This window comes from Fusarium poae, assembly GCF_019609905.1.
Source record: "Fusarium poae strain DAOMC 252244 chromosome Unknown contig_1, whole genome shotgun sequence".
In the NCBI taxonomy this organism is placed as follows: domain Eukaryota; kingdom Fungi; phylum Ascomycota; class Sordariomycetes; order Hypocreales; family Nectriaceae; genus Fusarium; species Fusarium poae.
This window is the reverse complement of record NW_025408659.1, coordinates 1,059,061-1,073,403: the sequence shown is the minus strand read 5'-3', so window position 1 is coordinate 1,073,403 and position 14,343 is coordinate 1,059,061. Positions and strand designations below refer to the sequence as shown.

The window sequence follows — 14,343 nt, the reverse complement described above, 5'->3', positions numbered from 1 at the left end:
AGCTTGCTGCTGACTTTCCTGATCCAGAGCACTTCCGCATCGGAATCAACCTTGCTTGGGATAAGCTGGATGAATATTATCAGCGGTTGGACGAGACGCCAATCTACTATACGGCTATGGCGCTCCATCCAGCTTATCGTTGGGACTGGTTTGATGAAACGTGGGCTCATAAGCCTAGTTGGATTGAAAAGGCAAAAGAGACGGTTGCCGACGTCTGGCTGTCCGATTACGCTCATCTCGAGGTTAGAACCAACAGCAGCAGAGGCGACGACGAGCCACCGGCAAAAAGACCTCGGTTTTTCAACCCCTTCGAGAAGAACAGTCGTCTGCCGAACTCAAAACCAGCATACGCAGCAATTATTGTTGGTGACGAGTACCAAGCGTGGCAGACGGATCGTGAGGCCAGCGACGGCAACGTTCGTGATCCAATTGGTTACTGGATCACTAAGCAAGGCAGATATCCTCGGTTATCCAGGATGGCATTGGACTTCCTGACGATCCAGCCGATGTCAGCCGAGTGTGAGAGGTTATTTTCAGCTGCTGGCAAGATGGTCTCGGGGTTGCGTACGAACCTGGATGCTGAGATTATCGCCATTTGTCAGGTTTTACGCTCTTGGTACCGTGCTGGCCTTATCAAGGACCTGGATCCATTGCTTAAGTCACACCTTGAAAGCAAGCTGGATGCCGGCTGCGTGACTCTAAGCGAGGACGAGCTGGCGCTTGCTGAGTCAAAATGGCTATTGGAGGGTGAGAACAGCGCCAGCGAGGTTAACGATTCATCACAGCAGCAACAGATTGAAGAATTAGTGTCAACGTCTGAAAGTGAGGCTGAATAGGCACCGACGAGGTTGTAAAGAGCCTCGAATATCCACTATAAATCCACTTATAAATCCACGTGTGTACATCCATTCCACTCCGGTCGAATATGTGCTACATCCACTTTGTAATTGCCTAAAAATCGTACATCCACTCTACTTGGCCCCAAAGTGGAGTGGATGTAGTGGTTCCGACCCTTGGTTCCGATCCCGTTGTGAGACTACCGACGAAGTACTGCTATACATTGAGAAGACTGTGCAGTATATCCAGACCGATGAACCCCTAAAGGGGCTATCACCAGGTTCTATCAGTCCTGCTCCCCAAAGCACAAGGGAAATGATTACAGCACCGACGTCGAGATCGTTCACGAGAGGCGACTTGGCAGACATGTTTCTCAAAAGCCCACTGGTGTTTCTTCGGATTTCGATGACGGTGGATTTCTCTTTATCACGTGGGCGATTCCCTTCCGAGGCTGAATTTCCGAAACAATTACGCGCCATTCAGGAAGAGGATGATATGCCCGACCTGAGCTTCTTGACAAATATTCCTGATAACACGTGGTGGATGTGCTTACAAGAGGTGCTAGATGCGGGGTTGGGAGGTTGAACGGACATAAGGTCATTCTATTGAGATGTTCGTTTTTGATTGCATAGTTAAGATATATGATGAAATTATGAATAATGCAGACCTTCGGAGCGTTGGGCCATTCTACTATACCTGTCTTACATAAAGATGATACAGCCATACAACCAAAATCTCCAACTAATCACCCATAAGCGTCAATTACTCATCTACGCCCCCTAAAGTTGATATTTATGTAGCGTCGCAATGCTTATGAAATCTGACCTAAGCTACTGAGAAATAGTCAACGTAAAGGAAATAGCCCGGGAAAGCCACCACTATGCATGGGACAGTGAGTAGCTAGATAATAACATACATAGAGGCGTGAGAGGAACTGAATAATCCCTATTGCATGAAAGAAACAACCACCACGAGAGACACGACTGTTGCCGTGTAGCACGTGACATGAGCGCTACCGGATGCTGGATGTCGGCCGGAACTGTGTTTACATCCGAGCCCCGGGACGGTTATTTCGCCTCTCCTTTTCAAACAAGGCAAGGTTTAAATCACCAGGTACGCTAACCGACAATGCAATAACGCTTGATTAAGTGTATTATGCATCAGTATAGCCGAACCCGCGACTGCCACGGCACAACGGATTCGGCGTTCAGACCATAAGCCCGAGTAGCGAGGCGCAAGAGACAGATGTGTAATTACAGAGCCTGTGCGTGGATGCCACCTATTTGTCAAATCCCGGCAAACTGTGAGTGGCTTGGGCGGTTGGCTTGATGATATTTGCTGGCTACGGTAGAGCCCTCTTGAAAGTCTTGGTAGAAAGTAGAACTTGGGGATGCCTGGTAGATGTGAAAGGCTTTCGGGAGAACTCACAGTGCCGCTAATGTGATGATGAGGAAGTATTTCTCCCTACTAATAATGTATCGGAAAGTCCTTCGTGGTGTTTTTGTGACAGACCAAATTTATCTGCCCCTTCGGCTAATTAAGGACTATCCGTAATTACCCGCCCAATGCCGTAGAATACAGGAGCCATTGCCTCTTGTTCTGTGGCTTGTCAACACAAGCATCAGTGGTGTGTCCGGAACTCGGAACCAAGAGGCTCCTCTCATCCGACCTTGCAGGTAGCATGGGGGGTCGAAGGCTGACTTCACACGAGACCTACCATATTCGACATGTCAAATACTCCGTATCGGTATCCTCACTCAACTCAAACGATAACAGATTTTTGTAATTCCATCCATATCCGATCATTTGCTCAAGCTATCCTCTCTAAGAATAATGTGGCTTTCTAGACCATTATCTCGGTCCTCGAGATCCATCGTCCTTCGTCCGAGAACCTTCGCGTCTCTGGCCTCGTCGACTGGGCGCCGCTTGAATGTCCCGATCGATTTCAGCAAATCAGGATTGCTTCATCACCAAGGAAGCTCTCCGTTTCAAACACCGGAGCTTTTACATCCAAATGACACCAGACGATTGAACCTTGGCCAAGCCGTGACCTCTGCTTTGCAACAAGCTCTCGAAGCCTCTCGCAAGGTTGTCTGCTTCGGCGAAGATGTCGCGTTCGGCGGTGTTTTCAGATGTACGGTTGGTTTGCAAGATCAATTCGGGCCTGATAGAGTATTCAATACTCCGATTACAGAGCAAGGGATTGTCGGGACGGCGATTGGCATGGCTGCAGAGGGACTCAAACCGGTTGTTGAAATTCAGTTTGCTGACTATGTCTTTCCGGCATTTGACCAGATTGTCAACGAGGCAGCCAAGTTCAGATACCGCGAGGGGACAACAGGTGCCAACCTAGGCGGACTTGTTATACGGATGCCATGTGGAGGCGTGGGACATGGTGCCTTGTAAGAATTATACCTTTCTTCTTTGTTTACTGTCGAGTTACTAACAAGCGATCGGAACAGATACCACACGCAATCGCCTGAAGCCTTGTTCTGTCACGTTCCAGGCTTCAAGATTGTCGTTCCTCGATCCCCAACCCAAGCAAAGGGACTCCTGCTCGCATCCATCCTCGAAAGTGAAGACCCCGTGATCTTTATGGAACCCAAGATCTTATACCGAGCTGCTGTCGAGGAGGTGCCAGAGGAGCGCTATACCTTGCCCATCGGAAAGGCTGAAGTAATCAGACCCGGTTCAGACATAACGGTAATCTCATACGGGCGTCCTCTTTACACCTGCGAAGCGGCAATCGAGGCTCTGGAAAAGGAAAACCCTGGCGTGAGCATAGAGCTTATTGACTTGAGAACAATCTACCCCTGGGATCGACCGACAATCCTCGAGAGTGTGAGAAAGACGGGACGTGCCGTTGTGGTCCATGAGAGTATGGTGAACTTTGGAGTTGGTTCTGAAATTGCGGCAACTATTCAGGACCAAGCGTTCACGTACTTGAAGGCACCTGTAAAACGTCTGGGTGGTTGGACGACCCATACCGGACTGGCCTACGAAAAGTATATTTTCCCAGACACAGCGAGTAAGTGTTTTCGTTGTCTCCATGCATCATGTAGCTGCTTTTAAACTAACCATCGACGTCTCCAGGGGTTTACAATACCATGCAAGAAGTATTAGAAGATTTCCCATAGCACCTACAAAAGTACGGGAACGGAGTCCTAGGATAGAACCAAATCAGCCTGTCTGTATCCTGGAAGATTGAGAAGCTATAGCTAAGATAATATAAGCATATACTCTTATTTTGAGAACCTTGTATTCTCCATTCCATTGCTTTTGATTAGATGTAAATATTAGACTTTTGCTAAGTCCTGATTTAATACATCAAAGTATGTTTAGCTTAATGTTGAAAGTTATGTCTACCTCTAAAGGAGTATGCAGTGTTGAATCAAGAATCACAGTCTTGGGTACCCGGGCCTGGCTAGGTAGGTAATTAATGGATGAGTATTTTGGATTCTTTTTACCGGAACCTGATAATTCTGTGTTGCGAAATATAACTATGTTACTGGGAGAATATGGTACTTTCTATTCATTATCACAAACACCTATCGGAGCTTAATATAGAACGCTCTCGAGCCCAAAACACGGTACGATCAAGTCAGAGCCCCTCTAACCCCCCCTCATGAAGGCCAATGTCGTATTCACCGGGGAACTTGGTGATCAGACGTTTGAGTTCATCCCTCTGTTCTGCTTGTTCCTCCGTTAGCTCGGCGTAGACATCGGTAAAGATCTCCTTCAGTGCAGGCTTCTTCGTCTTCTCAGCCTCCCCTAGCGCCTTGATGATCTTGTCTCTGGTTTCCCTTCGTGTAAGCAAGTCCATCTTTTCATCCCAAACTTTTCGACGTATAAGCCAGTTACGTAGTTTGTCGATAGGGTTATACTGCGTCCTCCAGCTGGCCATCTCGTCGGATGAGCGGTAGGCTGCACTATCATCACTAGTGCTATGGTGTGAGAGGCGGTAGCTCATTAGCTCCAAGAGAATCGGTTGACCACCGTTCTCCAAGGCTCGTTTGCGGGCTTCTTTCGTAGCTTCATAGACTGCAAAGATATCTGCGCCGTCTACTCTCAAGGTATCAATTCCATACCCTGCTCCTCTACCGGCAATTCCATCGCCTCGATACTGCTCTGATGCTGGCGTGGAGATTGCGTACCCGTTATTGCGACAGATGAAAATCACTGGACATTGCCGTAAGGCCGCTATGTTCAATGCACCATGGAAGTCACCTTCGCTTGCTGCACCGTCACCAAAGTAGGCGGCTGCAACTGCTGGGGGACTGAAGAGTCTTCCATGCTTTGCATCTTCAGTGCATAAGCCGCTCCGACGGCATGAGGAATTTGAGTTCCGAGGGTCGACGCAACAGCGTGCTGAATTAAAAGGATCAGAAGTCTGCCATGAAGAGCAAGGAGAGGCCAGGGGTTAACTTACAGCACCAACTTTGTTTCTCCCGCTATAGTGGACAGGCATATTCCTTCCCTTTCCCGGGTCATCCTTGTTCGACGTCAATTGGTTCATCAGATCTTCTAGAGTGAACCCGCGCTGTATGAAAACGCCAGTCTCCCTATACTGACATGTTATCACATCCTGTGGCTCCAAGGCCGCAGCTGAGCCAATCATGACAGCTTCTTCACCAGTAGCTGCCTTGAGGGAAAATTAGTCTGTGAAAGCAATATTTCGACGGTAATTACATACCATATAGAAGCTTAACCGCCCCTGCCGTTGGGCCTCTGACATAATGTGGTCTAATATGTTCACTTCGCTGAATTTTAGCCAATGCCCCGGTAGAGACAAGGTACTAGGCGACCTTACATGTTAACATGTTCTTATACCACCCGAGAGCTTGTTCTTCAGAGACCTCGGGATTTTGTCGTTGTTGATCCTCGAGGTTGCCCTCGGAGTTCATGACGGTATAAGTCGGAATGACTGGAAACTGGGTTGGCGTGACGAATTCCATTTTTGTAGTCATTTGGGTACTGGGAGCACCAGGGAATCGAGCCCTGCTTTTTATTAGTATAACACAGCACACTGCTGAGGCAGTAGAGATATGGTGGATGACGAACATTATGTGAGATAAACGGCTGCCTTTCATAGCATTGCTTCTGACCGAGACCATGGCATGACCAGTCATTGCGGTTGCCATTGGCCGCCATAGTCGGCGGTGACTTTGAAGTGCTTGCAACGACATTGTCATGCTTTGTTACAGCGGAAACGCAAATTATCGAGTTCGTTGGAGACCAATTCCAGCAAAAGAGCAACTACCAGTCAATTTCTAGCTAAGGGCTACTAAGAGAACTAAAATAGAGCGCTTCATTCTGCTTCGGCTCAGCTTGCTTAACCACGGTTAACGGTTATAGGCAACTCATGTCAACGCCGCGCCTAATCTCGATGCCGGGCCGACCGGAGGTAAAGTAGATGTCCCTTCCGAAAAGGTGACCTTTGTGCATACTTAGTTAGGCAATCTGGAGGAGCACACAGACCCTCCCAAGGTACCAAGTCCACCGGCTCGGCCTATGCCAGCGCTAACTAAGTTGTATGTGCTGATATAACCAGCCACAAGTTTCAACGGCAAATAACACATCTGCCCATCCCAGCACAACTTCTTCATGCAACCTTGCATTGGTATCAGCAATGTTCTCTTCTACCATCCGCCGATTGACAAGATGCTCAATCACAAAGTCGCTGCCTACCGCAGCTTCAAGTACCCGAATTTCTAGAGTGTCACGGAAATTTCATTTCTCACGCACCCATTATGCTGTCAAGCCATTTCTACTCACAGACATAGGAGAAGGTAATATTTAATATAGCCTTTATGTACAGTCGTATCAACTCAGCTAATGATCCCAGGGATTACCGAGTGTCAGGTCGTGAAGTGGCTTGTAAAACCCGGAGATGAGGTCCAAGAATTTGACCCAATCTGCGAAGTGCAGTCAGATAAGGCGTCGGTCGAGGTGAGTTGCACAATTTTGCGCAACAATATCGTACTTCTGACACTGACTATGAAATAGATAACATCGAGGTTCAACGGCCGGATAACCAAGCTTCATTATGATGTCGACGACATGGCAATTGTGGGATCAGTATGTATTGCCACCGAACAACCTATTTCGCTATGATTGGGCTCGACTGATCACTTCATAGCCTCTGATTGACGTCGACGTCGAAAATGGGGATTCTGATCCACAGGTGGAGCCATCACAAGCGCCTGAACAGGACACAGATATTGACTCGTCCAACACGCAAGAGACCATCTCGGATACCGCACCAGACTCGGAACGGCCACCAGTGACCAGGACGATAGATGAGGGTCATTCATCGTCGACATCAAGTCGCCGCCTGGGTGGAACCACCCACGCCAGCCACACTGCGACTCCTGCTGTTCGCGCTATGCTTAAGCAGCATAACATCAAGATCGAGGACGTCAAGGGCACGGGTAAGGATGGCCGTGTGACGAAAGAGGATATGCAGCGGCACCTTGCTCAGCTCGAGTCGCCAACGCGAACGCCAACGCCGCCACTGAGAGACTTGGAGACCTCTGTGGCCCAAGATCGAACCATACCGTTAAAATCCATCCAAGCCAAGATGTTTGAGTCGATGACCCGATCATTGACCATTCCGCACTTCCTCTACAGCCACTCTGTGGACATGACGCTTGTTAACTCCCTTCGAAAACGAATCAATGGTGACTCGGGCCTAGCTGCGGCGATACAACACCCATCATCTGTTGCGCCTCACCTCACGACGCTACCGTACATCATGAAGGCTGTTTCGCATGCCTTTCTCCATTTCCCACTCATGAACTCCTTACTGGATACAACCAGCGAACCAGGCCAGCCAAAAGTCATCATCAAAGCATCGCATAACTTTGGCATCGCTGTTGACACGCCTCGAGGTCTAGTGGTGCCGGTCATTCGGGACGTACAAAGGCTGTCTGTGTCTGATTTAGCCACGCAAATTGAGAGACTCAGCGGCCTGGCGAGAGACAATCGACTATCGCCTGGTGACCTGGCGGGGGCCACTTATACCTTTAGCAATATGGGTAGCATCGGAGGCGGTGTCATCAGCCCCATCATTGTTCCACCCATGGTCGGGATTTTGGGTATTGGAAGGATGGGCCATGTTCCAGTCTTCGAGACAGATGCCAAGGGTGTGGAAAACGTGGTCAAGAGAGAACAAGTGACGCTGAGCTGGGCTGCTGATCACAGAGCATTAGATGGAGCTACAGTTGCAAGGTGTGCACAAATGGTTGATTCTCTACTGAGAAACGTAGACTGTTTCATTAGTACATCCTAATAGCGCAAGCATGATTGACTATGATATCTAGCTTGTTAGATTTAAGTAGACAAGTATGTAACATTGGATACCGATGTCCCAGCTTAATCTATCATACCGTAGCCAGTTAACTAGAGACAATTGATAGGTCACGAGTTCGTCAGTAGTAATCAGACCATTTGAGTAAAATCTGCCAGTCACTTGAATGCGATTATCTTGTAGATCAACATGAGCTGAGCTTTCTCAAGGATGTGCACCACTCAATTCAATCAACTGAATGGCTCGGTGGCGGTGAGTTGACCTGGTCAACCACTCTCTCCAGTGGCGTTGATCAATTATCCGTCAAATTGAGTTGAATGGACACTGGTTGAAGTCGTTGATCTCCAAGCTGAGCTATTTCACTCCCACTCTTCCATCCCCTTTTCTTCACATCCCACCTCCACCCATGATCCTTCTTCCGGCCCATCACCACTACCATTCTCGGTAGGAAGTAATGACACGTCCAGGTCGTCAATCACCCCAGCCCGTAACCACGATCGCAGCACTTGACACATTCCTATAATGTCCGCGTCCAGCCGATTTCGTAGTGGCGTCACCATCCGCCCTGCCGCTGCAAACATCCTCTCGCACTCTGCTGACATCGGCTGGATCGTAAGGAAGTCCAGCGCCATTCGTGAAAGACGAGGATACCGACGTTTGCGCTCATGCCAGTATGATATTGCATCTCTAACATCGTTATCTCCATCCTCCCACGACGACTGCCATAATTCGAGCTCGTCAATATCTTCATTGATGTCGTCAGGCAAAGCCGCTTCCTCTTTCACGATGGTGTATCTCGGACGCGTTGGGACCACACGTAATCCGGGAAACAACGCCAGAGGTACTGATGCTCTACTTCTTCATGTGGTGTTTCCTCTCGCAGGCTGGGAGCTGGCGTCGCTAAAGAAGCCACTGCAAGTGTTTCGGAAGGTAACACGTCAACGTCGTTCGTGGAGGGCGCTGTAGACTCCATTCCTTCTGATTTAGAGCGTCCAGCTGTATCACGGTCGCGGAAGAACGCGATCATGGAGCGCGTCGGCACTGATCTAATCGGGGAAAAAACCAAAGGTGGTGAACTAAACCATATTAAGGTTAGTGTGACGAGAAGGGTGGACCGCAAGGACTAAAGCTATTCAAGATGCCAAAACCCTCTTCAGGAATCACGAGTCCTATTACCAGCTACCCTAAATCCACCACCTTCAATCCATTCAATCAATGATAACTCAAAATGGATTGATGTTTATGTAATCCGTATTCGATGTTGATTGACGTTGAGTTGACGTTGATCGTCAATCCATTCAACATATTGAAATACGTTGAGTTGAGCACACCCTTGAGCTTTCTGCTCTTCTCAGGTGGGAAACCAGAGTGTCGTCAACTTGTTTCTATGACCAGTTGTATATGTAGACCAACGCTTTAATAGATACTGGAATATGTATTGAAGTGTCTATACAGTGTATAAATGAATGCTTCTTATTAAATGAGGCCCAGATCGCAACATCCTATACAGTGAGATACATACAGTCAGATGTAAGATCACCGCCGTTCTTGACAACAAGAAATTTAACAGTTTGAGAAAGCAGAGTAAAAATGAGTCCCTTCGTAATTAAATCTAAACACTAAATGTATTCCTTATCGTTCCGATTTCGGTAATCACAACCTCAACAACATCACCATTCTTAAGCCAGGCTTGCGGCTTCATAAAGGCAGCAACGCCTCCGGGAGTCCCAGTCATAATAGCAGTCCCAGCCTTCAAGGTTGTTGCCCTGCTGAGATGCATAATGATCTCTGCGACCCCAAACAGCAGGTCATCCAATTGAGCAGACTGTCGCACTTCCCCATTCACCAAAGTTTGTAACCTTAACTTCCCGACATCTGGAACAAGATCGGTAGAAACAATGAGAGGCCCGATGGGTGCAAATCCGTCGAAGCTTTTGGCGTAGCCGTGCTGGTTACCGCTTACTTCTGGTACTTGCCAGTCCCTACTGCTCACATCATTGCCTACTGTATATCCCAATACGGCATCCAGTGCTTCCGCGGGGCTTGATGCATTTTTGCAATCTTTCCCAATGATCACAACCAACTCGCCTTCATAGTCGATCTGCCGGCATTGTGGATCTACGGTGATGTCTGAGAGTGGCCCGTTCAAAGCTCCAGGAGGTTTCATAAACACGGTGGCGTTGGCCATTTTGCCTCGGCGATATGGGTCTTGTAGTTCAACCCGATGCCATAAATGATTGGTGTGTATGCCAGCGGACAGAGAACCTAGAAGAAAGAGTATTAGAGCTCGGGGTGAATCTCGAGGGCTATTGTTGTATCTTGCTTACTTCGGCCACTTCGGCGGTTGCTTCCGTCACTTTCAGGTCCCAGGGATTGATGCCCTCATAAACTGGTACCACCAAACTGGCCCGGGGATAGATGTCTCCAGCTGGTGCCTCGCCATAGAGAATACGCCCATCAGGGCTCTTGAATCGCAGTAATCTCTTAAATGCAACTTTCATGGTCGGCTAGAGATGTTTCGTGTAGCTGATAAGTGTTACGGACGGACTTTGTAAAGTTTGAGGAAAAACGCTATGACAGTGATATGGAGTTGGTGCAAATGAGTATAAAGCCGCCCAGGTAGAAACAGCAGTTACATACGTAATGTAAAGAAGGTCTTCTTCCGTGCAAGTACATCGCTCGCAACAATGTGCCCAGACTCCCCGGAACGGAGCTCGGGATCGGACTTCAGATTATTTGTACCAGAGTGGAGCGGAAGTCGAACATTTCTTCCTACTGGCTTAAGGACGAGTGATCCGGCCCGTGACGACCCCGAATCTTCCGAATAACCAATACCACAGGGTCAGCCAATCAAGAAACTTCACACCGCAATCTACAATCCCCCGCATCTACAGTATCTTTGTAAACCCTAAAAAAGTATAAAGTGACCAATCACTAAACACTACTTAGTGACATAGTTCATCGAACCTCAACTCGTATTCATACTTTGTTAACAGAAAACGTAAATCAAAATCAACATGATTGTTACTATCTTTGGAGCCAATGGCAACCTGTCTGTCCGAATTACTCGGCTCCTGCTTCAGAAGCCAAACGTTTCTGTGAGAGGGTATGCTCGAAACATTTCCAAAATCCCGGAGGATATCCGCAACCATCAGCAGTACAAGGCAATCCAGGGTGAGGTAAGTACTGTTATTTGCTCTTTCAAGTCTTTATGAAACTAACAGCGATTCAATAGGTCACTGATAAAGAGAAGATTCGTGGAGCGGTTCATGATGCGGATGTCGTGCTCTGCCAATATCAGGGATTTGATGATGGTACGTATCCGCCGCTCGTGTCCTCAGCTAAAGTTACTCTCACTTACCAAACATACTTGATCAGTTGTGCTGGACGGTCAAAAACTACTCATTGACATCTGTGAAGAAGAAAAGGTAGGCCGGTACTTCTCCTCGGCCTTTGTTGGCGACATTCGCGGCATGAAGGTTGGTCAACATGATCGGATGGATATCACACTCCAGATCTTCAAGTATCTGGAAAGCAAGAAGCTCCGTTCCGTCCATATGATGTGCGGAGCTTTTATTGAAACGTGGCTCGAATATTCTGGTGTGATCGACCTCGGCACCAATACCGTCTCGTACTGGGGTACTGGGGACGAGACTTGGGACTTGACTAGTTACGATGACTCAGCTGCGTATACGGTTGAAGCGATTCTCGATGAGAGTACTGACGGGTACTTGAGATGTAAGTGCTATGACTACAAGCTTCCAGGGACCTCAGCCGCCGTTTTGGTGTCTAAGATTTTGGTCGACTTGTCCCGAACTGGGCTAACGGGAATACAGTCGCCGCTGATAGGGTCAGCCCTCGTGATCTGGCAGAGCTGTATGAACGCGTCACTGGGCAAAAGACCAAGGTCATTTGTAATGGAACCCTCGATGATCTCTACAAACATATGCAGGAGCAGAAGAAGAAATATCAAGGCCAAAGCCCCTGGCTATATCTACCTCTGTAAGTCACTCTACCACTTGTGGCGGTTGGATAGTATGGATAGTATCGGTGGTTCCAATTGATCTGACATGCTCTACTTAACAGGTTCTACACATATTACACGACAAACGGTACCATGCTCATGAAAGATCCCCTCGACAATTCGAGGTATCCCAACATTAAGCCACAGACACTGGAGGAGTTTATCAAGACGCACGATCTCACTCGATCCGAAAACTTGCAAGCCCCAATCTCCAAGTCTGCCCTAGTTGAGGCCTTGGGAAATTAAGAATAAAAAACCAGCATGGAGAAGCATCAACACGGTGACGGGTTCAAGAGACTCACCGCTGCAAGAATCTGATTCGCTTCAGACTAGCGTAGCCCAGCCGCTTCATAGAGGATATAGTCCACAATGCATTATGTATATTCTCACAAATGTTTCATTGCTTATCATGCCCAAGTCGATCTCTGTCGAGGCTATAGAGCAGTTAAAATGGCATGTACGTTGGATCAACTTGGACGGAGTGTCCACCCCCAAGAAGAGATAGTCTGCCGTGAAGACGAAGATGATGACTGACCCTGTGACACCTATATGCTTTCACAGACATGGAATGCAGCATGAGAGATATACAAGACTCGTCAGGTAAGCATCAACTGTGAGTTCTATCAACTCAAAATAGCACTCTACTAAACCTGGTTCAGGCAGTATAGTATGTAGGTGACCTAAGAAGTTGATAGCACTGCGTGGTGGACGTTGGCCTGCCGGATCTCTCGGGTGCAGGCAAAAGCCGAATGGAGGCAAAACACAGAACGGCGGGTCTAATTCTTTCTCAAGTTACTCTAACCCTAAATCTCAGCTCAGAAGCCGCTCCAGAACGGTGCAAACAGCCTCGCCAACCTCTGTGGTAGTAGCTGTCCCACCGAGATCACGGCTGCGGATTTCCAAACCGCCAATGTCCTTCCCATCCAAGACCTTCTCTACAGCGGCCTCGATGGCGGCGGCTTCATCCTCTAGGTTGCATGAATACCGTAACATCATTGCTGTAGAGAGGATTCCAGCCACTGGGTTGACGATACCCTTGCCTGAAATATCCGGAGCTGAGCCGTGAACGGGTTCGTAGATGCCATTGCAGCGCGACTTGCCGTCGGGAATGCCACAGAGACTGGCACTGGGAAGCAGACCCAATGTGCCGACCACTCCGCCCGCCTCATCCGAGAGCATATCGCCAAATGTGTTGTCCGTGTGTATTATACCGTTGAACGTCTTGGGGTTCTTGACCATGATCATTGATAGGCTGTCGGCCAATTGATGCTTCAGCTCAATCTTGGGGAACTCCTTCTCGAATACTTCACTCGTCACCTTCCTCCAGAGTCGACCTGATGCGAGGACATTTGCTTTGTCGCTGGACCACACCGTGGCTGGGCCTCCATTTCCCTTACCGTCTTTGCCCAGACTGATTGCCAACGCAGCAGAGACACGAGCGCAGCGCTCAATCTCTGGCTGACTGTATGCCCATGAGTCGCTTGCGAAGTCCGGTACCTCGACTTTTGTGCCAAAGTAAGCTCCGCCGGTATTCTCGCGAACAATAATGAATTTAATGCCCTCAACAACCGATGACTTGAGTGGTGACAATGGAATCAGGCTGCGTGAGTAGAATACACAAGGGCGGATGTTTGCAAAAGCATCAAGATGTTGTCGGAGGCGAAGGAGCCCAGACTCAGGGTTTGGAGATGCTGTGCCCCTAATTCGTTGTCAGCATACATACAAACCAGGTAAAAGGAAGAAACTCAACTCACCACTCCGGTCCGCCAACGCTACCAAACAAGACTGCATCGCTTTCTTCCTTTGCAATCCGCAGCACCTCATCCGTGATGGGAGTGCCGTGTTGGTCAATGCTGCACCCTCCGGCAATTTGATGGTTTAGCTCGAACTTCATCCGTCCACTGGATGTGGCTTCGACGGTATGCAGCACACGAAGGGACTCCTTCATAAGCTCTGGCCCAACGTGATCTCCGGGAATAACAAGAATGCGGAAGACCTGTGAAGGGGTTGAGCTTGGAGCGGCCATGGCTAAGAGTGTTCCAAGACGTCGATGAAAGAATTGATTGGTGTTCAATCGGTCAAAGCGACTTTAGGCTCAGTGAAAGCCCTTTATGCTAGTACTCAACATTGATATTGGTTTTGTCACCCCCTAAAATTAAGTGCTGTAGTATCT

The 14,343-nt window shown here is 48.4% G+C and overlaps 6 protein-coding genes across 6 annotated transcripts; 3 read left to right on the top strand and 3 right to left on the bottom strand.

The window, feature by feature from the left end:
* Window positions 1–2,564: 2,564 nt before the first annotated feature.
* On the top strand, window positions 2,565–3,974 carry FPOAC1_013105 (uncharacterized protein; the record flags this gene model as incomplete). Its single annotated transcript, XM_044857447.1, has 4 exons — window positions 2,565–2,578; window positions 2,862–3,239; window positions 3,300–3,865; window positions 3,931–3,974. 4 exons carry the CDS (start codon window positions 2,565–2,567, stop codon window positions 3,972–3,974), a joined length of 1,002 nt encoding a protein of 333 aa, XP_044701630.1.
* A 464-nt stretch (window positions 3,975–4,438) lies between these two features.
* FPOAC1_013104 (uncharacterized protein) lies at window positions 4,439–5,792 on the bottom strand (the record flags this gene model as incomplete). The annotated part of the gene is made up of 4 exons (XM_044857446.1): window positions 4,439–5,131; window positions 5,267–5,479; window positions 5,531–5,580; window positions 5,648–5,792. 4 exons carry the CDS (start codon window positions 5,790–5,792, stop codon window positions 4,439–4,441), a joined length of 1,101 nt encoding a protein of 366 aa, XP_044701629.1.
* Window positions 5,793–6,466: 674 nt separating this feature from the next.
* On the top strand, window positions 6,467–8,159 carry FPOAC1_013103 (uncharacterized protein; the record flags this gene model as incomplete). The annotated part of the gene is made up of 5 exons (XM_044857445.1): window positions 6,467–6,626; window positions 6,683–6,786; window positions 6,844–6,915; window positions 6,977–8,067; window positions 8,132–8,159. 5 exons carry the CDS (start codon window positions 6,467–6,469, stop codon window positions 8,157–8,159), a joined length of 1,455 nt encoding a protein of 484 aa, XP_044701628.1.
* A 2,150-nt stretch (window positions 8,160–10,309) lies between these two features.
* FPOAC1_013102 (uncharacterized protein) lies at window positions 10,310–10,647 on the bottom strand (the record flags this gene model as incomplete). The annotated part of the gene is made up of 2 exons (XM_044857444.1): window positions 10,310–10,411; window positions 10,474–10,647. The coding sequence occupies 2 exons, from the start codon at window positions 10,645–10,647 to the stop codon at window positions 10,310–10,312; spliced, it is 276 nt and encodes a 91-aa protein (XP_044701627.1).
* Window positions 10,648–11,163: 516 nt separating this feature from the next.
* FPOAC1_013101 (uncharacterized protein) lies at window positions 11,164–12,416 on the top strand (the record flags this gene model as incomplete). The annotated part of the gene is made up of 5 exons (XM_044857443.1): window positions 11,164–11,325; window positions 11,382–11,460; window positions 11,525–11,884; window positions 11,983–12,148; window positions 12,233–12,416. 5 exons carry the CDS (start codon window positions 11,164–11,166, stop codon window positions 12,414–12,416), a joined length of 951 nt encoding a protein of 316 aa, XP_044701626.1.
* Window positions 12,417–12,980: 564 nt separating this feature from the next.
* LEU2_2 (3-isopropylmalate dehydrogenase) lies at window positions 12,981–14,196 on the bottom strand (the record flags this gene model as incomplete). Its single annotated transcript, XM_044857442.1, has 2 exons — window positions 12,981–13,869; window positions 13,925–14,196. The coding sequence occupies 2 exons, from the start codon at window positions 14,194–14,196 to the stop codon at window positions 12,981–12,983; spliced, it is 1,161 nt and encodes a 386-aa protein (XP_044701625.1).
* Between the last annotated feature and the right edge of the window lie 147 nt (window positions 14,197–14,343).